General features: G+C 37.8%; 1 protein-coding gene across 1 annotated transcript in view; it reads right to left on the bottom strand.

Moving 5' to 3' along the window:
- Nucleotides 1–22,925, bottom strand: part of KLF12 (Kruppel like factor 12) — a 232,724-nt gene extending 209,799 nt beyond the window's left edge. Inside the window, exon 1 of the mRNA XM_045567222.1 lies at nucleotides 22,735–22,925. Within this exon, the coding sequence (XP_045423178.1) occupies nucleotides 22,735–22,902 (168 nt within the window). The 5' untranslated portion in view covers nucleotides 22,903–22,925. The remainder of the gene's footprint in view (nucleotides 1–22,734) is intronic.
- Between the last annotated feature and the right edge of the window lie 811 nt (nucleotides 22,926–23,736).

Below are 23,736 nucleotides of genomic sequence, written 5' to 3'. Positions count from 1 at the left end.
TTTTACTCATCTTAACTACATCATTAACATAATACACCATGTTGTCATGAATCAATCTTTAACATTTCATTTAAATGCATCCAGAAATCTGGATATTGTAATCAATATGCCATGAAAAGCAAAATAACTTTGCAAGGATTTGGAATGCTGAAAAGCAACTGTTTTTGTTCCTGTGTTCTAGTACATCAGGGTTGCCCTCCACTAGACTTTGACATAGCCTTAGATTCTGAACCCTTATCTAGGAAATAGCTAAGCTGATCGCTACTATTACTCCTTTACCTATTACAAACCTTTCTTCTCTAAATTTCCTCAACTTATGGAAAGGATGGAAGTCCAGCCAGCGGCAGTAGTTTGCCCGAGATTTTACTATTGGCACATTCCTCTCTCTCCTTTCAGGGCTCCACGGTTGTCATCTTTTTCCCTTCAAATTTAGAAAAATGCAAAGTAGTTTAAAAAGCCTATTCCAAACAATACTGCACAGCACTGCCAGTACTATGAGATGTATTTGGACTTTGTGTATACAAATTTATGTATAAATATGTAACATGTATATCAACTATATGAACATACACATATATACAAATATATACATATGTTATGTATATATAAATTTATATGCATAAAATATGTACGTATAACTATATGCATGTAAGTATGTGTGTATGCAGTGTGTGTGTGTGTGTTTATGCATTTATTTTTTAAAATATTTTGCAAGCTAAATGGAGATGAGCTGGTACGGGCCAGGCATAGCAAGGTTTCATTCAAGGAAATGCCAGTCCACTACTCAAAAAACAATTTAACTGCTTAGTCAAGTCTCTCAACAAAAAGTTAAAAATTAAAATGTGATTGTAATGCACAAACTTTTTAAATCCCCTTTCCCTATTTTCTGAAACTAACATTTGGCAGATCTATCCCTCCAGCCCACAGAACTCTCTATCCAAACTTGCCACAACTTCGTGACTCTCATGCTCAGTTCCCCAACTCCCATACACACAAGTCTTTTTATAATTAATTATTCTCCTACTTGGAGGCAACCGTTCTCTGTCCTTTCTAAAATAAATCAAAATGTGCCGCTTTGCTTTTCCTGCTTCTTACTTTCACCTCCACCCTCAAAAAGTCATCTTTCTCCTGTTGGGACTCAGAAAACGAAGCCCCCCAGGTATGGCTCTTGGACATGCTGAGTACTCTGAACTAAAGCAGCAGCCTCAGAACCACGGTCTCTTGCCCCTCTGCCTCTCCTGAAGCACAGGGAGTGGTTTTCTCTAAAGTGTCCTTATTTGAGGAGGGTAAGTTCCTCCAGAAGGAATGAGACTGTCTTGAGCCCTTTCCCTACGATCTCAGCAAGAGAAGATAAACTCTCAGGAAGGAGGATCAGAGTTAACAACACACCCACACCCACAGCCCACTTTGTCTCAGGCTACTGTCTGCTTTTTTGGGTTCACTCACCTCCTCAAAAAATTATTTACTCTTCCCATAAAATTGCTTACATCCCCCACTTCCCTCTCTTCTATGAAGAGGGGATTTAAGCTTCAACCACCTGGCCCTTCAACCACACTTTGTGTGACTTCTGTGCATGTTCATGTTAATAAATATATATGCTTTTTCTCCTGTTAATCTATTTTCTATTTTATGGACTCAAATACTGGAACCTTCAGGAAGCAGAAAGAGAGTTCCTTTCACCCCTACACTCTCATTATCCAGATTCTGTATAACAAAGTCCTACCACATCAAAGACGACAGCAGAAAGAAGAGGCTATGAATACTTACGCGTTAACATTTTTTCCTGTCTTGTGTCTATCAGAGAATGTGCCTAAGAGAGCATTTTTTCATTATCTGTGTAGAGAGAGCACTTATAAGCTTTGAGGTCAGGTGGGCACTTACACATTCCGTAACTTAATTTCCTTAGCTGGAAGTGCAGTTGTTGTAAGAATCAAATGTAAAAACGTATGTTAAAAGATGAAAACAAATGTCTGTTAAATAAACAATGGTATGAACTGCCCTGCTAATTTCAATAGTATCCCCTAACATAAAAAGTCTTTTAGCTCGATAAGTTTTAAAGTAACTCAAGCATTTTAACAGTGCCTCCCCTAGGGACTAAATATTAATAACACAGGTATTGAAAACCAAGGCTATAAGCTTTCTGGATGCCATGTCTTTTGCAGTTATTTCAGCTGTCCTTATACCTTGCCCTCAAGAGGGAGGAAGTATCCTCTTGATTTGTTAAAGATCAAAAGAAATATTAAACCTCTATCTCACACCTAGAGGTTATAAAGAAAAGATGAGCTTCAGAATCTGTGGACTTCCCATTATGTGCTTGCGGAACCAATAAAAAGCATTATGTTTTTAATTGCGCACAATCTTTTTTTACTAGGGAAGTCATGTGCTTTCCACAGTGCAAAGAATGAGAATTTTCTACTACTGCACAGAGTTGTTTTGGTGCCTAATTTATATGTAACTGAATTAATTTATTATCAAGTTTCAATGAAACTGTTCTCTATTTATATTGATATTGCCTTCAAGGAGTAAAACATTCATATTCTATAAACACTGAAAACTATTTTATTTTTCCACTCCTTTGCCTTAAACATTTTTCAGTTTAATATGTTCAAGAATTTACTTAAACATTTATGAACGATAGACCAAAGTTGTGTTTGTTTGTTTTCTTTTTTCCTTCAGTGGTCTATGTTGGAATTCATACAGATATTCTCCTAGTATTAATAATAAACAGATTGTTCATGTCATTCAAGTACAGCATAGGGCTGAAGATGAGCTTAACATCTCTGTATTCATGGAAAATTCAAGAAGCTGCACTGCCAAAAAGAAATTAGAGACTAGATTTTGGAAAACTGGAGAGACCATCCATTCGAGAAGTGAGAGAATAGGGATTCTATGTAGCAACACCTTGACACCGTATCCCTGAAACAGAATTCTAGTGAGGGTGAATAAATTAAAAAGAAATAAACACTGATGGAGAACCTACTTTATAAATTGATAAATTGTCCTAGATGTTGTTACAAGACTTTAGCTAACCCCAAAGCCCTCTGTTCAAGCTTTTATTATACATTAGAAAGAGATACCTCTTCAGATAAGTAATTAAAAAAAAGTATCCCAGAAAAATCATGCACTTACTAGGGCTCCTGATTGGCCAGGCTAGCACAGACTGAACATTAACCCCCCAGGCCCCCTCTGCAAGGTGGCTTTATGTGGTGTTTAACCAGGCACAGCAGCCCTGCCGCTAGGCATTCAGAGATGAATTCGAAATCTAACATCCCAGGTTCACTCCAATAGCGAATCTCATTCTGTACAAAAGATGAGGAATCTTTGGAGACATCATTTAAATGCCAATTTTCATGCTTCCTCTTCAAAGTTATGGCACTTATAACATCAATATTTTAAACAGTTCAAGTATTTTTTTTATCTCCTAAATGAGTCATTCACTCTTTTAGTAGAGAAGAGGTAAAATAAAATGTCAATGACTAAAATGTGAACTACTTCTTCAAAGATAAAGTACATTTCTCCAGATTCAATGGTAATTGGCTTGGAACTTAGAAACACAATGCAGCCCCTGACAATGAGGATTCACTGGGCTCTGTAGGAATTCAAAGGCTGCTAGAGAAAGTGTCCCGGGATTACCCGTATCGCACTTACTATGCTTCTGATAATGCAATTTCCTCACAGTTCTCACTGAGTATTAAAGAAATCATTTGTGCCATTCAGAATTTATATTTATCTACTAATCAATTTTGGTTACTAAAAATTCTTATTATAAGACGTCTCCAGACTGCAGCACCCGCTGGCTCCTCTAATGTGCCAAGCCCACCAGCCAGGGCAGGCTCTCCAAGAGGGTCACAGCAGCCGGAGCCATTTAATTGTTCCATTACAGAAGGGAGGTTCTGTGACTTAGAGAGTAGCACCTTAGAAGTGACAGTCTCAGAAGGCCAATGAACCAGGGAATGTATTCCCTCACTCTGAATCAGCGGTTCTCAAAATGTGGTGAGCATGAAAATCATCTGGGAATTAGCTGAATTGGGTATTTTTTCCTATCCCCAGAGATTCTGATTGGGTGGGTCTGGGGTGGGAACCCAGGAGATTTTCCAGTCACAGTCTGCAGACCGCACTTTGAAAAAGGCTGTTTCCACACTCCTAAGCTTCCAAGTCCTGAGACTGAAACGTCCTCACAATGCAGCTTGGCTCACACATTGATCATCAATACCACACAGGAACACCAGCACTTTCTGGCCGTCCACCGGAAATAATTAGCAAACTCTACTACATGTGAGCGTACACTAAATTTTTGTTTTGTCCTGGGAAAAATGATCACAATACTTGTTCTATTCTGTCTTCTCAACAAACAGATATGGAGAGCACAGCAAAATGCACAAGAAAGTGCTCCCAAGTATGCAAAGGGTATAACAGATGCAAAGCAGAATTCAGGAACAGCATGGCCAGCTCTTTAAACAACAAAATGTAATATCCTAAAACATGAATTATACACATAACTTTATTTACAGGAAGACTGCATTTTATTACATTTTGCTTCATCGTACTTCACAGGTATGATGGGTTTTTTCCTACAAATTGAAAGTTTGTGGCAACCCTGCATGGAGTCGAGGGCACCATTTTTCCAACAGCATGTGCTCACTTTGTGTTTTGGTGTCACATTCTGGTAATTCTATATTTCAATATTTCAAACCCTTTCATCATTATTATATTTGTTATGGTGATGTGTGATCAGTCATTGATGCTACTATTGTGACTGTTTTGGGGTGATAACATAGGACAGCTAACAAAGGCTAAGTGTGTGTGTTCTAACTGCTCCCTCAACTGGCCATTTCTACTTCTCTGCCCCTCTCTATCCCCTGAGACACAACAATATAGAAATTAGGCCAGTTCATACCCCGACAATGCCCTTTAAGTGTTCAAGTGAAAGAAGAGTCACAGGTGTCTCACTTTAAATCCAAAGCTAAAAATCATTCAGTTTAGCGAGGAAACCATGTCAAAAGCCGACACAGCCTGGAAGCTACTCCTCTTGTGCCAAACAGTCAGCCAAGTTGTGAATGCAAGGAAAAAAAAATTCTTGAAGAATATTTAAAGGGCTACTCCAGTGAATACATGAATGATGAGAAAGCAAAACAGCCTTAGTGCTGATATGGAGAAAATGTAAGTGGTCCGGGTAGAAGATATCAAACCAGCCACATCATCTCCTTAAGCCAAAGCCTAATTCAAAGCAAGGCTCTATCCTCTCTTCAATTCTATGAGGGTTGAAGGAGATGAGGAAGTGGTAGAAGAGATGTCTAAAGCTGACAGTCACAAGGTTTAAGGAAAGAAGCCATCTCTACAACATATAGGTGCAAGGTGAAGCAGAAAGTGCTAATGCACACATTATATTAAGTTATTCAGAAGATCTAGCTAAGATCATTGATCAAGGTGGCTAAACTAAACCACAGATTTTTCCAAGTAGACAAAACTGCCTTCCATTGGGAAAAGATGCCATCCAGGACTTTCCCAGCTAACAGAGAAGTCAATGCCTCGTCCCAAAGGGCAGGCTGACTCTCCTGTTAGCTGGTGAAGCCAATGTTCATTTAACATTCTGAAAACTGTAGGGCCCTTAAAAATTATGCAAGATCTACAATGTGCTCTCTAGTAATAGAACAACAAAGCCTGGATGACAGCGTTATCTGTTCACAGCATGGTTTACTGAACATTTGAAGCCCACTGTTGAGACCTATGGCTCAGGGAAAAAAAAAAAATTCCTCAAAAAATATAACTGCTCACTGGTGATGTACCTGGTTACCAAGAGCTCTGATGGAGATGTACAATGACATTGATGTTGTTTGCATGCCTGCTAACACAATATCCATTCTGTAGCCCAGGTATCAAGGAGTCATTTTGGGTCAATCTTATTATTTAATATATTTCATAAGGCTATAACTGCCATAGATAGTGATTACTCTAATGGATCCGGGCAAAGTAAATTGAAAACCTTCTTTAAAGGATTCACCATTCTAGATGCCCTAAGAACATTCATAATTCACAGCAGAAGGTCAAAATATCAACAAGAACAGGAGTTTGGAAGAAGCTGATTCCAACCCTGATGGATGACTTGGAGGGGCTCAAGAGTTCAGTGGAGAGAGGAACTGCAGATGTGATGGAAATAGCAAGAGAACTAGAAATAGACGTAGTGCCTCAATTGTGACTGAATTGCTGCAATCTCACGATAAAACTTGAATGAATGAGGAGCTGCTTCTTATGTATGAGGACAGAAAGTGGTTTCTTGAGATGGAATCTACCCTTGGTGAAGATACTGTGCACACTGTTGAAATGGCAAAGCATTTAGAATGTTATATGAACTTAGTTGATAAAGCAGAGGCAGGGTTTGAAAGGATTGACTTGTTCTGACAGAAATCTTTCATGAAAGGAAGAGTCAACTGATGTGACAAACTTCACTGTTGTCTTTTTTAAAGAAATTTCCAGAGCCACCCTAACCTTCAGCAACTACCACCCCGATCAGTCAGTGGCCCTCAACACTGAGGCAAGACCCTCTACCAGCAAAAAGATTACAACTCACTGACGGCTCAGATGATCATTAGCATCTTTTTAGCAATGAAGTATTTTGGTTTTTTAGACAAAATGCTATTGCACACTTAATAGACTATAGGATACTGTAAACATAACTTTTTTATGTACTGGGAAACCAAAAACTTTGTGTGACTTGTTTAATTACAACATTTGCTTTATTTTGGTGGTCTGGAACCAAACCTGCAATATCTCTGAGATATGCTTGTATTTTCAGGTTTCTCCCATGTGTATCTGTTCAATGCTCCCTCTCAGGTTTTCTTTCTTTTTTTTTTTTTTGTAATAAATAAGAGAGAACTAAAGATATTTCAGAAAGATAACTTACTTTGCAAAACATATCAGACTACATCACTCTAACTCATGATTTGTAGACACAGAATAAATGGTTTGGTTTTAAGCACATGTGGTTTCTCTGCTTGAATTACTCAAGTAATTACGGCTTTGGAGAATCAGGGTACATTCAGTGAGCATCTGTAGAACTGTATGATTTCAGTAAAATGAAGCGTCTGTAGAATCACACTCACCCCATTTTAGGAGACAACTGAGAACATGAGAGAAGCACACGAATAACTTCTTGGCTCCATAAAACAATGGGCCAAAATAATCCCATATTCTTCCTAAAATATTCCACAGAATTAAAATGAAGTCAAATAAAATAGCATAAAGAATCTGAAACAGTGTGAAGCATGAAACTCAAACATCTAACCACTGAATTATAATACAGCTTTTACGTGGACAAATATCTATAATTCCAATTTTATCTAAATGCACTCTGGACGGTTGAATAGGCTAGAAAATTCATTACCACATGAGCAAGAGGAATTGCACCAATGAGAAGGTGGGGATGGGAAGGAAGACAACCCATTGCATATTGGCGAGGGAGTGGGCAGAGCCCCAGAGGCTTTGCATCCTCCCCTTGCCATCCCTCAAAAGTCAGCACCAAGCCAGCATTTTTCTTTTATATTATAAGAAACAGCAATTTGTTGTTAAAAACCAACAGAGGAATGTAGCCTCTTTACTGGAAAGTATCTGTCAGGTGGCAGCTTGTCCAGGGAGAAGCCTCACTCCCACTCATGTTCTTCTGCACTCTCTCCATCCAGCCAAGAACGTCCTTTCACGTTCCGTCTCTTCTCCAAACTTTTACTGTCAAGACTCAGTTCTATTTCCACCTTTAACATCAGGCCAGCACTTCCTCATACTAACACTAATTCCTCATACCACTTAAGTCCCTGATGATTTCTGGGGATCATGTCTATCCACAGTCCTTATGAAAACCCTAAACTGTATGCATATTGGCACTTGAAATATGCAGGCAGCTAAACCCTTTAGCTAATGGATGTTAGAAGCCCCAAGCGATAATCTCACAACTGTCACTGATTATCTGAGCTTCACGCAAATGATTTCATTACGTTCCCACATGAAAAATGGTGATTACAGCACTCTGTTCCATCTTCTCAATGAATTGACAAAAACATCAAATGGTAACACAGAAGAAAGTGCTCTGAATTACACAAGGGATATATACAGATGGAAAACAGTACTTGCTGCCATTTTTCTTCACGCTACAAACTCTGAAGAAGTCAGAGGAAGTGCATTGCCAACACCAAGGAAATGTAAGTCTAGAATAACCAAATCAGCTTCCATCAACTAATCAATAGACAACATCATTTCATTAAGTATTTTTCATGAAACATGATGATAAAATAATGAGAATGATTCTTCAAGGCCTACAAAAATCAATAATTTTCCATGACTGTCTCATCTAAAATGTTTTTAGCATTTGTTAAGTGGGAGTTTAGTATCACAAAAAAAAAGCATTGTTTTTTTTGAGATCAAATACAGCTGGTTCTGACACTGAGAAGCTGTGTGATCTTGAAGTTACTTAACCATTGTTAATTACAGCTGTCCTTATTGGTAAAGTGCTGATGAGCACTGCAAGATTACTAGGAGTGTCAGATGACATAACAAATGACCGAGCTCATGAAAGTGTCCATAACTGATATCCTCCATAGATATTCCTATTGGTAAATTTAATATTAGAATCACTCTCCAAATAAACTGTGCTGCTCCTTCAAGTCAGAGCTCACCTACCCTCATCCCTAACAATGTACAACATTTTGAGACTGAATTAACAAAGGAAGGTGCTTTAAACCAAGCTGAGAAAAGAGTTAATAGACATGATATGATACAATTTGAGCTCAATTAAGTGCTAAATGCGGTGGGTAGTGACCATAAACAGATTCAACAGAAGTGCAGAGAATGAAGACATGCATGGGAATGCCTTATGGAAGCAGGATTTTGTGATGGGACTTGCAAGAGAACTATTACTGAAATAAACTAAAGGAACAGAGAGGGTATTTCAGGTTGAAGCAACAGCCAGTAGCTAACAAATATTACACATATCATCTTCTTTACATTCCCATAAACTCCATGAGGTAGGTACTGTTATAATCCCCATTTTACAGGTGAAGAAACTGAGAGAGATTAAGTAGCTTGCTCAGGTCACAGAAAGTGTTGGAGCAGGAGAAATACATGAAGTCTGGCTCCAGAATTCACACACTTAAGCACAGAGTCATTGAGATAAGACCCTATATATTTATGAGGAAAGTGAGTATACCTTACCGAATCGAGTTGCAAACAACAGAATCTGCTCTGACTAGTTTAAGTGGAGAGAAATTTTTAAACATATCAGCTCAGAAAAACTCTTGGTAGGTCAGAGATTCAGGCTCGTATATCACATAGCCACGAACAACATGGGTGGGGGAAAGGAAGCCCAAGCACACTGGAGTCTTCCAGTGAAAATACCACTGCTGCTGCCAAGTATTTCAAGTCAGAACATCTATAACAGCCTCCCCAGAAGGAGCCGTAAGTCCCTGCCACTTCACTTGTCCAGAGAGTAGTCTTTCAACCTGTAGGCAGCCTTGCATGCTCTCCTCTGGATCCCTCTTGTGTATGGTGCTGCTGATTAGCAACATGCCCGTATCCTAGCAGCAAGAGAGTCTGGGAAATATAGATTTTTTTTTTTTTTAAAAAACAAAAAAAGGTTCTCTCTGGGGAGGACTGAAATCACAATATGCAAAGCTAATAAGATGTCAGGATGATAAAAGATGTTGGGCAGTTACAAAGGGCCACTAGACACTGATAACAGGCAGGCTGAAAAGTTTTGAAGAAAAAAAAAAGTAGGCTACATAAAGGAGGGTCACATCTTGCAGGTGCAACTTCACTTGGAAACAATTTACTGTTTCCAACAAAGGTCTCAAAGGTTATATAAAACAAAGGTTTTATATAAAAGCAAGATGATGTTCAAAGCATAAAGATGATTAATTAAAAACTACAAATGTCAGAAACTTGAATTTTTCCCAATTACTTCAAAATGTTATAGCATAATATTAATAGCATAACCATATGCATTTTTCCCATAAGAAAAAGCAAACACCTGTTAAATAAAAGCTATTAATAAGCTGGCCACATTATATATAATACACTATTTTTGCCTCTTACAGCACTCTTATGCTTCTATAATTATCATTTTCTAAGGCAATGGAGATTTTGAATGATAGGAATATTTTTTTTTCTTTCTGGACACAGAAATTTGAAATAAAATACTAGATATTTGCTAGAAAATAGTTTATTTAATTTGGGAAATAGAGAGTTATTTTTAAGCCATCACTCATTTAATTATTATGGTCATATGTTTTCAAATAACATTCCAAATGTTTTCTATGACAATTATTACTGATACTTTATGCTTAAGATAGCCACATACAATGAGACAGTATTTCTGAGTAAAGTCAAAGAATACAGAATTAAAGACACGGATTTTAAAATGTCAACTGCTGGTAAAAAGCAGGTATATAATAGCACAATATCAATATGTATTATTTTTATTGTATAATCATATAGACTGACAGACCATTTTTTTTCTTGATAATAGAGTCATAAGAAATAGCATCAGATTAAAACATCATTAATGTTAAATCTTTTTTCAACATCTACGTAAATAGCTGGAAATGTTTTATTATCAAATACAAATATTTTACATCATAAAATTAAGGAGAGATACATATTAACAGTAACAAAGAACAGTTACTTTTTATTGACTACTTAATAGTGTACAATGCTAAGTATTAGGTATATAATTTCATTTATTCTACCTGAATAATATACCTTTTACTATACCTGAATTTAAATAGGAAAATGTTTCATATCCCTCCAAGAAACATTTCTAGAGCTCAAAAACATTTCATAGAAATGTGAATATATTCAAGGGCAATAATCCAAAAAAGATGAAGGCAAAATCTCTATTTACGTGTATTTATGGAATGTCAATGTAGAAATCAGAAGTTACTATGGCAAATACAATTTAGGAGGAGGAGGAGAGCGAGTGGCAGCACACAGTCACGCAATGTGAACGGAAAGAGATAACTGGCTCTATTTCATGACTTGACAAACCAATAGACATTAAGAGTTTTGATGACATCTGTGAAAATCATATGTTACTTTGCAACATAGTTGATGGTAAAAGACTGATGACATTTTTAGCAATAAAAATCAGTTTTTAGTGAGTAAATACTAACTGGGAAAAATGTATATAATCTTGCACATGAGGAGGTCATACGTATAGGCTGAAAATAATATCTAGACTGTTGAGTCCCTATAATGTGCCAGTAGCCAGTGGATGGATTATCAATATATTGTACAGGCTAAAAAAAAAAATAGCCAGTTCATAGAAAATACTTTGACCATTGTTTGGCATATACAATATACTGATAAACCATTCTTGAGTAGTCTGAATACTCATCTTTTATATGAAATTTATAACAAAATAAAGTGACTGATGAGGCTCATTCTATTATCGTATTATAGCTGACTTAGGCAAGGGAGGTTGGTGGTTCTAAACCCACAGTTGCATTAATTTCCATTAAGTTAAAAATTAAAAAGTGTATAACCAAGGTTAAATAAAAACCCTAAGAAAAATTCTTTATCTAAATTTTAAAGAATAAATCTGCCTTGTTTAACAGAAAGAGGCCTTAAGAGTGAATTACATATCTCAATCATTATCTTCACAGCTTTATTAAGATGTAATTAGTTATGACAAGAATAAAATTGAAGTTTGAGAGAACCATGGACACGATGAGTCATCTGAACATTTTAGTTCATTTATGATTGATGAAAAGAAGTTCTCGTATTTCTTTAAGAAAATATTTGACAGTATTTCCTTAAGACGACAAAAACGACTGACCAGTGCGAGTGGACACAGTTTCATTCTTCCATTACCACAGATATGATCACTCAGTAAGACATAAAATTGATCAAAATTGCCACCAGCTCAAATTCCTTCACAGCATAGTATACATTTTCCTCAGTGATGACTGACAAAATTTGTAAAGCAATGAAGAAAAAAGTGTTGACATCTTTATGCTTTATGTTGTTACATATTTATGAAATTCTGGGTTCTCAAAATACTATGAGAGACAGTTTTCTAGAAGCTGAATCTAATATGTGGTGTCAGTTCTGCTCAATCTACTGCTTTCTGAAATTGATAGACAGCGAAATAGAACTTTGTCCATGTGACAACCGGGGAATATTTTTGCACATTTTTACCTATTAAAAACATTTTACATTAAAACAAATATATGCAGAAAATATTTTCTTACATCCTATGAAATTAAGTTAAAAAGCTATTCCAAAAGAGTTTTTATTGCATGAAATCCTCCTTACACGTCAATATGGTAGGGGGATTTGATATCAGATCATGTCCAATGTGATAACTAGTTACAATAATTATCAAAATCAAGCTACAAAGACAGCTTGCAATGGTGAAAAGATTCCAATTCACAAGTCATGGACTCCAGTTCTGTGCCTGTTATGTACTTGTATGACCCTAGATGCATACCTCTGCAATTTTATTTACTAAGGAAGATAATATTAATATGATATCTACTCAAAGGGTTACTAAGGAACATAAGGATTTGGGACTGGTATGTTCTTTTAAGGAATTGACCCCCTTATTATGAAATGCTCCATTTTTACCTCTGGTTATATTCTTGTTCTGAGGTCTACTTTCTCTGATATTAATACAAGCACCAGAGTTTTGTTTTTGTTATTTAGTGTCTGCATGATATAACTTCTGTTTTTTCTTAAAAGAATATTTATTATAGATTTATTATGTTCCACAAACATTCTAAACTACTAATAGCTTTTTATTTCAAGGTAATGTGATCATGTCTTTATTTTCTTCTTGACAGGTTCTATCTATCTATTTATTTATAGAGACAGAGTCTCACTCTGTCTCCCCGAGTAGAGTGCAGTGGTGTCATCATAGCTCTGCAACCTCAAACCCTGGGCTCAGGCAATCCTCCTGCAGTCTCTCAGAGTACCTGGGACTACAGGCCCGCACCATGTCTGGCTAATTTTTCTACTTTTAGTAGAGACAGAGGTCTTGCTTTTGCTCAGACTGGTCTCGAACTCCTGAGCTCAAGCAGTCCTTACACATCACCCTCCCAGAGTGCTAGGATTACAGGTGTGAGCCACTGTGCCCAGCCTGACAGTTTCTTTTTAATATGTTTAAACTACACTAAAATAAAAATTTGATCAAACATAAGGATTCCAGTTTCTGATCTGAGGACAGGCCTTGTTCACTGGCATTCAACAGGACTGGCACGAATAAACACCAACAGCCTCAACTGTCATATAAGACTTCCTCCAGAGTCACAAAAAGGTGTCAAAGCTGATATTCATTGAAGAAAAGTCCATGGTAAGCACAAGGAAGGTCTTTTATTCACAAATGGTTGCCGCTATAACAATTTCTTAAAAAGTCACTACCCCTTTAAACTATCTAAAGCAATTTCTACCAAAGTCCTCCCTTAGCCAGTTTAGTAATCCATATTTGCTCTTACGCAGTTATAACTCCTTGGCCCTCTGGGTTTTTTGTTGTTATTGTTTTTTTCGTTTTTAAAAATTCTTAATTGTGGTAAGGAACACATAATATAAAATTTACCCTCTTCACCATTTTTAAGTGTACAAGTCAGTAGTGTTTTAACTATATCCACACTGTTGCGTAATAGATCTCTAGAACTTTTTCATCCTGCACAATGGAAACTCATAGAACCCACCCACTTTCTCCTCCCTCCAACCCCAGGCAACTACCATGCTACTTTGCATGTTTTAACTACTTTAGATTCTATCCTTTTACTTTTAACCTATCTACATTTAAAGAATTCTTATACATAACTTTGATAAGGAAAACTCCATCTATTACTTGGCAGCGCATCAGCCACCTGAGACCCCCACCCCTCATGGAAGACCCGCATCAGCATAACACTAACCTATTACCTGGCACATCAACTAATCTATTACCTTAGCCACCTGAGACCCCACCCTCGGACCACCCCAACTTAATAAAAGTGGGAAAAATCAGGTAGACGGGGCTCAGAATTTGGTGGCGAGACCCCTCTGAGTCCTCCGGCGAATAAACTTTGATTCTCCAACTCCCCATGTGCCGCTAGGCTTGTCCTCAGGACCACCCCCTGCAACACCCGCTGTAACAGCTTATACTTGGGTCTTGCTTTTATTTTCAATCTGATGTCTTCTAATTGGAGTGATTAAATTATTTGCATTTGATGTAATTATCAGTCTACTGGGTTTAAATTTACCACCTTGCTATTTGTTTTCTCTTTCTCCTATTTGTTCTTTGTTCATTTTTCCTCTTTTCCTTGTCTTCTTTTAGACAAAAATTTTCCCCCACTGTTTCCACATCATCTCCACTATTGGCTTAATAACTATATCTCGTTGTTTAATGTTGTGTGTGTAGTGGCTCTAAGATTAACAGTGTACACCTCGAACTTCCCAGTCTGCCTTCAAACACCACAGCTCATCACAGACAGTGGAGGAGCCCTACACCAGCGTCCTTCTGTCACCACCCTTGTTCTGGGCCACTTTTGTTACTTGTTTTCATTCAATATGTTATAAACTCCACCATGTATTATTTGTTCTAACCAATCAATCAACTGTCCTTTTAAAAGATTTTTTAAATCTTTTATATTTATCCATACATTTACCATTTTAGATGCTCATTTCCTGTATAGATCCAAGTTTCTACCTAGATCCTTTTCTTTCTGCCTGAAGAAGTTTTTATCTTCTGTCCTGAGTGGTTTCTAATAAGCAGTCTGATTTTTGTTCCTTCATATGTAAGGCATATTTTTTATGCCCTGGTTGCTTTTAAGACTATTCTCTTCATCACTTCCTCCCAGCAATTTGATTACTTTGTGTTTTGGTGTGGTTTCTTCTGCCTGAAGATCATTGAACTGCCTGGGATTTATTTGTGCATTTATAGTTTGCACCACACCTGAACAATGTTTAGCTATTTTTATTTAAGATTTTTCTGATCCCCTACCCTTCCAACTGTACCTGTGTTAAACAACCTGATAATGTTTCACAGCTCCCTGAGCCTCAGTTCTTTAGTCTTTATTACTCCCTGTGCTTTATTTTAGACAGTTTCTATTGCTATGTATTCAGTCATTGATCTTTTCTTCTGTTGTGTCTATTAATGCTATCCATTGTCTTTTTAAATTTTCAGATACAGGATATTTTTCATCTGTTCTATTTATCTTTTTGTATCTTCCATTTCTCTTCTCATAATGTTCCATGTTTTCCTTCACATCCTTGAGCATATTTATAAGATACATAAAAGATGTTTTAAGGTCCTGTCTATTAATTATTTCTGTCATTTCTGGATGTGTTCTTATGGATTCATTTTTTTCATTTGGTTACAAGTTCTGCTTCTTTGTACATATGGGAATTTTGACAGGATGCCAGACATTGTGATTTCTTACATTGTTTGGCACTAGATTTTTTTGTACTTCTTTGCAGAGGACTTTTGTTCTAGCACACAGTTGTCAACTCTCGGATCAGTCTGGTCCTTTCAACACTGCTTCTAAGGTTAGTCTTGGCAGGTCCAGACCAGTCTGTTCCACTAGCTGAACCCATTACTGAGCTGTGACCCTCCTGAGATCTCTCCCAAATGCCTCATGTAGGAAGAGGTCTCTCCATTCTGATTTGTGTGAATGTCATGTGAGCTCCGAGAATTGTTCAGTCGAGCGCTTTCTGGTGGTTCTTTGCTTGCCCTCCTTAAGGAGACCCCTCTAAAGATCTCCAGAGCTCTCTCTTTGTATACAATTCCCCCCTATATAATATTGTCTCCCTCAAAAATTAATTGCCCGGACCTCTCCAAACTCCACTTTCTGCCTGCTTAACTCAGTGAGACTGCGAGGCCCCATATGGGTTCTCTCTCCATGCTTGCAGCCTGGAAATTGCCTCCGGGAAGTAAGCTAAGGCAGCCAGAGTTCACCTCCTTTTACCGCTCCTCTCTCAAAGATCACTACTTCTTGTCCGATATGTGAAAAATAGCTCATATATTTTATTTGGTTTTCTAGTTGTTTATGGTGGGAGATCAATTCCCACAGCAGTTAATCTTTTGTGGTCACAACCAAAAGTCCTCCAAGGGTTAAAAAAATGTGTGTGTGTGTGTGTGTGTGTGTGTATACAAATACACACACACACACACACACACACACACATATACTGTGTGTGTGTGGTACTTTATAAACTGAATCAGTATGCAAATGTCAGCACCAGAAAACACCTCTAGATAGACAATACATGCCTCATGGTTCAGATTTTTTTAAATGCTACCACAGTAACAAGTAGACAAAGCAGACTACTATCTTGCAGAAACTGAAATATTACGGAAATGTTAATTTGCCTCAAATCAAAATTCCCAAATTACTCAAAGCATGAAATTTCCTTATGAAGTGTTCCTTTTTACAAAGCATTGACCCTATAAAAAAGCAAATAACCCTTGGAAAAGACGGCATTGTGCATTCTCCTCAATTAACGAGACTGCGTGCAGTTAGAAGTGGTCATCTGTTGGTACCCTGAACCATCACAGCACAATCAGGGGGCCAGGGCATCTGGAAGGTGCGTGATAGGAGAATGAAGTCGAAGGAGCAAGTACATTGCTACAGGGAAGGAAAAGGGGCAGAACTCTCAACTTCATAGCTTTGCCCAAGGCAGGCCCTGAGGGACAGGATCTGTCTGCCTGCTATATTTCCCTTGGGTACTATCTGTAATTACTATCACAGCTCATTGATTTTCAATTCTTTCTATTAATACATTTATTGGCTATTCTGACATTATTAAAATCAGTCCAACTCTGCATTTTTAGTGGAGGATATCTCTTTCCTAAAATATGAATTTTGCAAGATACTTTTTTCTGCTTTAGAAAAAATGGTCTTCTCACATTAGCAATAACACGACATCTGCAAATGTTTTTCTTTGATGCCAGGTAGTGACATGCAAAGATTTCACTACAGATCAAAAGATCTCAAGCAGTGGGTCAGAGAATATTAAATGATAAGCAAATTCATATTTCCAAGATAATTCTACCAATTTACCAGCAACGCTGGCCCGTGTTTCACAGTAGGAGAGGGAATAATGAGACCCTGTTAAAGGGTAATGCAAGTGGCATTTTTAATAATGCCTTTCTTCACTTCTGATAAAGTCATTAAAGTAACACTGTCTTACTAAGCCTTTACACAAAGATGTACACTAAATCTTTAGTTTAAAATTAAACACAGAGGTTTACTGAGGGAAAAGGCTAGGTGTGTTGTTTTTTTTCCCCCAATACTACTGAATTTTAATGTAATTGCCTGTCTTAAATAAGCATTCCACAGCACATTTCTAGGTTCAGCTACACACTTGCACCTGTCTATATTTCTTTATTAAGCCTGAGGACTGGAGTCTTTTTCGAAACAGCACCAGTTTCAAAATCCTCTCAATTTTACAGTGTGGCAAACGGCCTCTCACTTACAATAAATAGCATCTGAATGAATCACTATTTATTGAGCCCTGCCTATTCATAAGCTCCTGTGCTGAGACGATGAGGAATAACAAGAAACATAAAGCATAAGCTCTGCTCTTAAGGAAGTTACATTATAGCTGGCTTCATGGTGCTAGGCAGCTCTTTGCAATATAGAAATACCCTCAACACCTTGTTATAAATGCCCTGCAGATGGTTTGTAAAAGTTACTGCAACCTGTCTCCAGGGAAAAGACTGAGTCTCTTTTATCCTCTTTTGTCTTACCTTTAAAATGGGGGAGATTATAGGGGTCTCTGGTCTGACGGTGGTGGGTATCTTCCGGTAGTGACATGGAGTACGTATGTGAACCTACACTTTGCTGAAACACCTGCACCCTCCCTAGCTACAGGGCTGCGGCGAGGGGCCGTTGGGCTCTTCTCCAGTGGTAACACACAGGGCTCTTTCACCACTCCATTACTGACTGCTTAGAGAACCTAAAATTGGCAAAACGCACAATCTCTCTCTCTCTCTATGCCACACTATTGCCATTCTTCTCTACAGACCCAAGTACCGGAACCACACCTGGCTCTACAGGACAGAAGGGAAGCAGGGTAAGCAAGGACGCCAGCGACTCAGACCTCAGCCCTCTGCACGGCACGCTCCTCAGGCCTTAGGGAACAGCGAGGGTCACCGAGGAATGTTTCTTTCTCTCTCCCTTGAAGCCTCTGCACCTATATAGTTTTGAAAAATATTTTTTATCTATAGAGTTCTTTTTTAAACATCTTACTTTAAAAAATGTCAGGCATACGAAATTAGGCTGAATAAATAATTAAACAATTTTTGTTTTAATTATTTTCTAGTTCCATCGTTTTCTTTTTCACATGGCAGAAATCTAACCCAAATTTGAAACATTTCTCCAGATACGCTTAAATAAAAATTCAAATGAAATAAATATGGGTTCCAATTTGAGATTTACCTGAAATCCACCTGGAGCATTATAAATGCGCAGATGTTGAACTGCAGCAACAGGAATAGAAATAACAGGGCCTGTTTTCCTCCTGCTTTTCTTCCAAAGGAGAACACGGAGCCAGCACTCACCACGGGCAGGCGCACTCCTATGAGGCTGGCTGGGTCACGCCACCTCCCAGGTGAGGTGAGTTAGGCTGATGGAGGCCAAGCCTGATCCTCACAGCTGGCACCTGGCTGAACAAGCACCTGAACTCAGGTCTTTCTCATTGTGGAGCCTACAATTTCTACTTCCACACGCAGGCAGCTTCATTTGTAGTAAGACTGTCGAACTCATAATTCGAAATGCTTTCTCTCACCCCTTGCCCTCTACCAGTGTCAAAGAATATCACACCTGGGAGGGAAGGCCTTGTCTCCAACACGCCCACTCTACAGATGAGCACACGGGGGCCTGTAGATAGGAAGTCACTTCCCAATGTCATGCAAGCAGGTAAACTGCAGGGCTAGGAATAAGCTCACGCTTTATAACTTTGAGGCAGTACTCTCTCTCTACATACTACCTTATCTCTGGGTATAACAGTTCTTACTATTCTTCCTCCTGCTTTAGTCCTTTGCTTAATAACATGTTAGAACATCCAAAAGCTGACAGTACTTGGGAAGCTCTTGTAACAGCAGGGCCCAAGCACCAAAGGTCACAGACAAAGTCATTCAGACGCTCCTTGCTGTGCCCCTGAAGTGTATCCTAGGAGCACACGCCCTTCCTACAGATTGCTCAGCAGCATGTGCTCTGTTACCGACCAGCCTGAAGAAAACTCAAGTCACATCTCAGAAGACTGCAATCATCATCATCTACTTGGATATCACATAACTAACAATGCAAGAGTCACAGAACTCCAAACAGCAGGCACACAGACTTCGTATCGTATGCTACCATAACTATCCAGTGCATACGGCTGCGAGGCGAAGACCTCTGTCACCAATGGGAATGCCTATTTCCAATAAGTCCAATTTTGATTTTTATGTTTACAATAACCCTATGAGGTAGACAGAACAAGTTGGTAACTAGCTATTGACAGGTTTTACAACGTGCTAGTTATAACTCCTAGACAAACTGAATAAATCATATATTTACTGAGCATTTACCATGTGCCGGGAACTACAAGAGACACAAGACAGAACTGTAAGAAAAAGTCCTCACCCTCCATGGGCTTACAATCTGACTGAAGAGACACGACCACATACACACACATACAACTCATTAAGAGAATGAGGCGAGGCAGCCAGAACTTTCCAGAGAAGAGATCCGGGCCTGTTTCCCAGTCTTTCCTTAGGCTCTGAAATGTGCTCATCAGGTCCTGAATGCCTAGGAGGGGTGGGGATTCATGCAGAGCCCAGCTGACAGCACAAGACCTAAGGGACTATTTATAACAAGAAGAGGAGAACAAGCATATGCCTTCATGGAGCACTGAAGCAGAAGGGCCGTGTAAAGTAGCATATCTTTAAAACGCTGTCTGCAGCCTACAAAAAATACCAGCTTTTCTTCCCTGAAAGACTAGAGATTAGTGTCTGTATCTTAAAGACAGAGTTTCAAAACTAGGCTTTTCAGAGTGATTATAAATTCCAACCAATGTCCCGACTTCAGGCTTTCTCATTCATTGTTGTGACACAGACGAGTCTCTGTAACTTTTTGTTCATTGTAACTAATGTGTCTCATCTTTTCAAAAACCCATAAACACGTATGTGATTAATTATTTAAATTTCCCCAATATGTTCGCATTTTCTTATGAAGAATCAAATTTCAACCAGACTTCAATAGTAAATGAGGAAAGAGTCATGAAATATTCAAAATTCTAGCACTCCTTATCTAAAAATAGTTCTGAGACTCTAAACTATTACATAGTATATACCACCCACTTCCATCTTCTCCAATGAAAAATCCAGTAAAGTGGCCAAAAATGAGAATCACTAAAATTCTAGATTTTATTTCTTATTTTAAAGAAGAGTTGACTTAAACTATTACAAATTATTAAAACACAAACTGTTATAGCCTATAAAGAGTTAATTCATTATACATTTCATCAAACACAACAGGTTGCTGCTTTTGAAGCTTTACTATAAAAGAGAATGAAATTATATCTGTCATATTTAAGAAGTATACAAAAGCTAAGGGAAATAAAATTTCTATTTTTCTCCAATATGCACAATCGTAATTAGGGTTAAAATACCACCATCAGCTCCATTCACAAGGAAGAAAATTGATTTTCATGAACTGACATTAATATCTATGAACCTACGATGTTTCCTGCCCCTTTCAAAGGGCAAAAAAATACTTTCTATAAATAATGTGATGTGGGGTTCTTACACACGCTGCAAAACCTCTGGGAATGCTGGCTTTTGTTTTTTGTGCACCTAAATCTTTCAGGCAAACCTTACCTTGAAATTGAAAATGATAGCAAAGGGGAAAGAACTATCTGGATATTGTTAAAGATCACCAGGACTGGTGACAGCCACACGCTACGCTGGCTTTGACCACTGGTCCAGGTCATAGTTTCTGACCGGTTTTCTGTAGTTTTGGCCTACCTCTAACATGAATGGTTTGAATAGATTTACTGCTATTTCAAGTTAAAGAAAGTATTGTGAAATAAAAGCAACATTGTGAAATACAGACTGCTTTTTCACTTTCCTTCCCCCCACCAGCAGTGGAGAAAGGCTATCCTCTCTGAATGAGATGCTATGATCTGTATGAGCCATGCAGCAATTTATTTTACTAAATTTGTAATAATGAATCTAGATTAAGAAATGAATCAAGAAAACCAAACTCCAAAGCAATAAAACAAATCTTTCCTGTGGTCAGTTTCATCAATAAAGGTAAAAACTATCCATAAGGTTTAGAAGATTAACATATAGAGTTTAACTTGATGAATTCAGCTAGAAAACGCAGTGGAACATAGGACTTTTTCTGAAAGGTTGTCTATGCTGAACAAATAATGTACTTGTCCCATAGTCTTTTCTTTCATGATGCTCTGTTGGCTGAGTCTTGGGCTGAATCTATGAGTTGGTCATTATGGTGTGTATACAACTGTGGAGTGGTGTTATTGGCTAACGTACTCCACAAGGTTCATTTCAGAGCTGCAGAAGTCAACACTGAACATAAAGGTGAAATGACACCCTCTACCACTATGGGGATCTGTTTCAAACAAAGGCTTACGCTGAAAAGGAGAAGTTACACTGAGATGCCACACACCCTGCCACATAATGCTCAGGAATGTGCAAGTGACCGTAGAGACGCTCTAAATGCCACAGTCTGGATCCATAACCTCGACGTCTTCATTATGACATCCTTCTGGTACATCAGTACCTTACCCGTTTTCAGTGGGATCCCAGATGAATGCATCCACATTGATTTTTTTGTACTGTAACAGTGAGATTTTATTCACATTTTAAATTTCTCTAGAGTGTTCAAGTACAAAACATGGCTAATTTTCAGTTTTGATTTTTTTAAATTAGAGATACACGGATAGGGTAAAGATGATATATTCATCTATGCCCTTTTGTCAGTCATCTATGCAGCCTCACTGGTGGTGGGGCAATAAAACAGGCAGCCAGTGTGCACCCAGGCACATGAGCAGTGCTTTCTCCTTTAAATACATAAAGTGGTCAGCCGATGCCACAACCAATTATACTGCCCTTATACTTTTAACCAGTGAAGCCGTAAATGTTAATTATGAAATCTCCTATGTCATTTAAAAAAAATCTGTCCTCTGAGTCCTTCTATTTTCAGTACCTATAAATTTATTCACCAATTTGGCTATGTATTGTAAAACAACCTTTCTTTTGCTTTTAGGCATTTTTTCAAATTCACTGACCTCATTTCATCCCCTAGTCCTCCTGGAGTAAAAAAAAAAGGTAAATACAAATGTCAAAAGAGAAATCCACCCAACAAATAACATTCCCTTACCTGTACTCTGTCGTTTATTGACTCAGAAACAACCAAGCTATTTGGACATTGAGGTTATAGTCCCATTTTATTTTTTAATACTTCCTCTTTGCTTTGGATTTTTATTAGCTTTTCCATACCAATTTAGATATAGCCATATGGTTCTTATAAGGGCACTATGCCTTCCTGCTTTCAGGATGCCATACCTTCCAAGGAAGTTAATATTTGAGGTTGCATATGGGTAAGAATCAACTAAAATCTCAGATGATTTTTACTTGAGAGAGAAAAATGTAGGCAAGGGAACTACAAGAAGTGCTCTGCAAACCTGAGGATGCTCTAGAAAGGAATACCACTATCATCAAAAGAAGGGGGTGGTGTCACTGGAAGCTTTGCTTACCCCTTGTTCAGATTCCAAAAGCTCTGTTTTGACTCTGACTGCCGGCATCCCATCAAGCATTAACATTCTGTTCTCAAAGGTGTTGATATTCTGAGAATAAAAGAGAAACAAAGAAAGATTCAGCTCTAAAGCATTCAAAAAAGGACATCTGGTACAGTCTTCCTTCATTGTAGTACATTTAGTACTGTTAACCTAATTTTTTTAACAATGAAGCATAATTAAATGAGAATATCAGCATAACCAATTATCCCCCCACTCTGAACTTTCGTTTGAAATAATGACCAAGTAGTTGAATTAATCAGTCTGATTCTCTGACCTCTGGGTTGGAGGTCAGACTATAATAAACTGAGTATGGAAACCTTACATTAATTTATATGGGGCTGGAACAATTCATCACATTTTCCCAATAGTAAAAGGAAATATAAGGCAAGTTTCTGTCTTCCTTAGCTCTGAAGATTGCATTGTACAAAAAGCATACATAAAGAAGAAAATCAGATAAAAATAATTTATATATTCTCATATTAGTCCAAGACCAAATACTTTAAAAGCAAGATAATATAATTCTAGACATTCAATTTTTGTACCATGGCAATTCTGATCAAATGAAAATTTCTATACATCAACCCCCAAATACACATATCTACTTTAAAAACAACCAACAGAAATCTTAGATTAAGAGTGAATTCTTAAGCTGAAGTCATAACTAAGGAACAAATAATTTGTTTTCTATTCTATGTTGGGCTCAATACCTCTTGGAAAGGAAACTCTTATGTATAATATTGTAGCACAACTGAATTTTAAATAACATTTATAAAAAGATTAAATCAAGGTTATTTTCTACAATTGTCACTGCTTTGGGGATTTTCTGAAGTCAGTAACCTATGAAGGGAGTCAGACAGTCATATTTCAGTGCTCACTTAAGGCCCAAATCAGGCCCATATTTTAAAACATGTTTAGAATGCCAACTTCACTCTCATATACTGACTAAACTCAGAAACTGAT

The sequence above is a fragment of the Lemur catta genome, chromosome 13 (genome assembly GCF_020740605.2).
Source record: "Lemur catta isolate mLemCat1 chromosome 13, mLemCat1.pri, whole genome shotgun sequence".
Taxonomy (NCBI): Eukaryota; Metazoa; Chordata; class Mammalia; order Primates; family Lemuridae; genus Lemur; species Lemur catta.
Note: the sequence above shows the minus strand (reverse complement) of the source record. Positions and strands in the feature narration are given on the sequence as shown.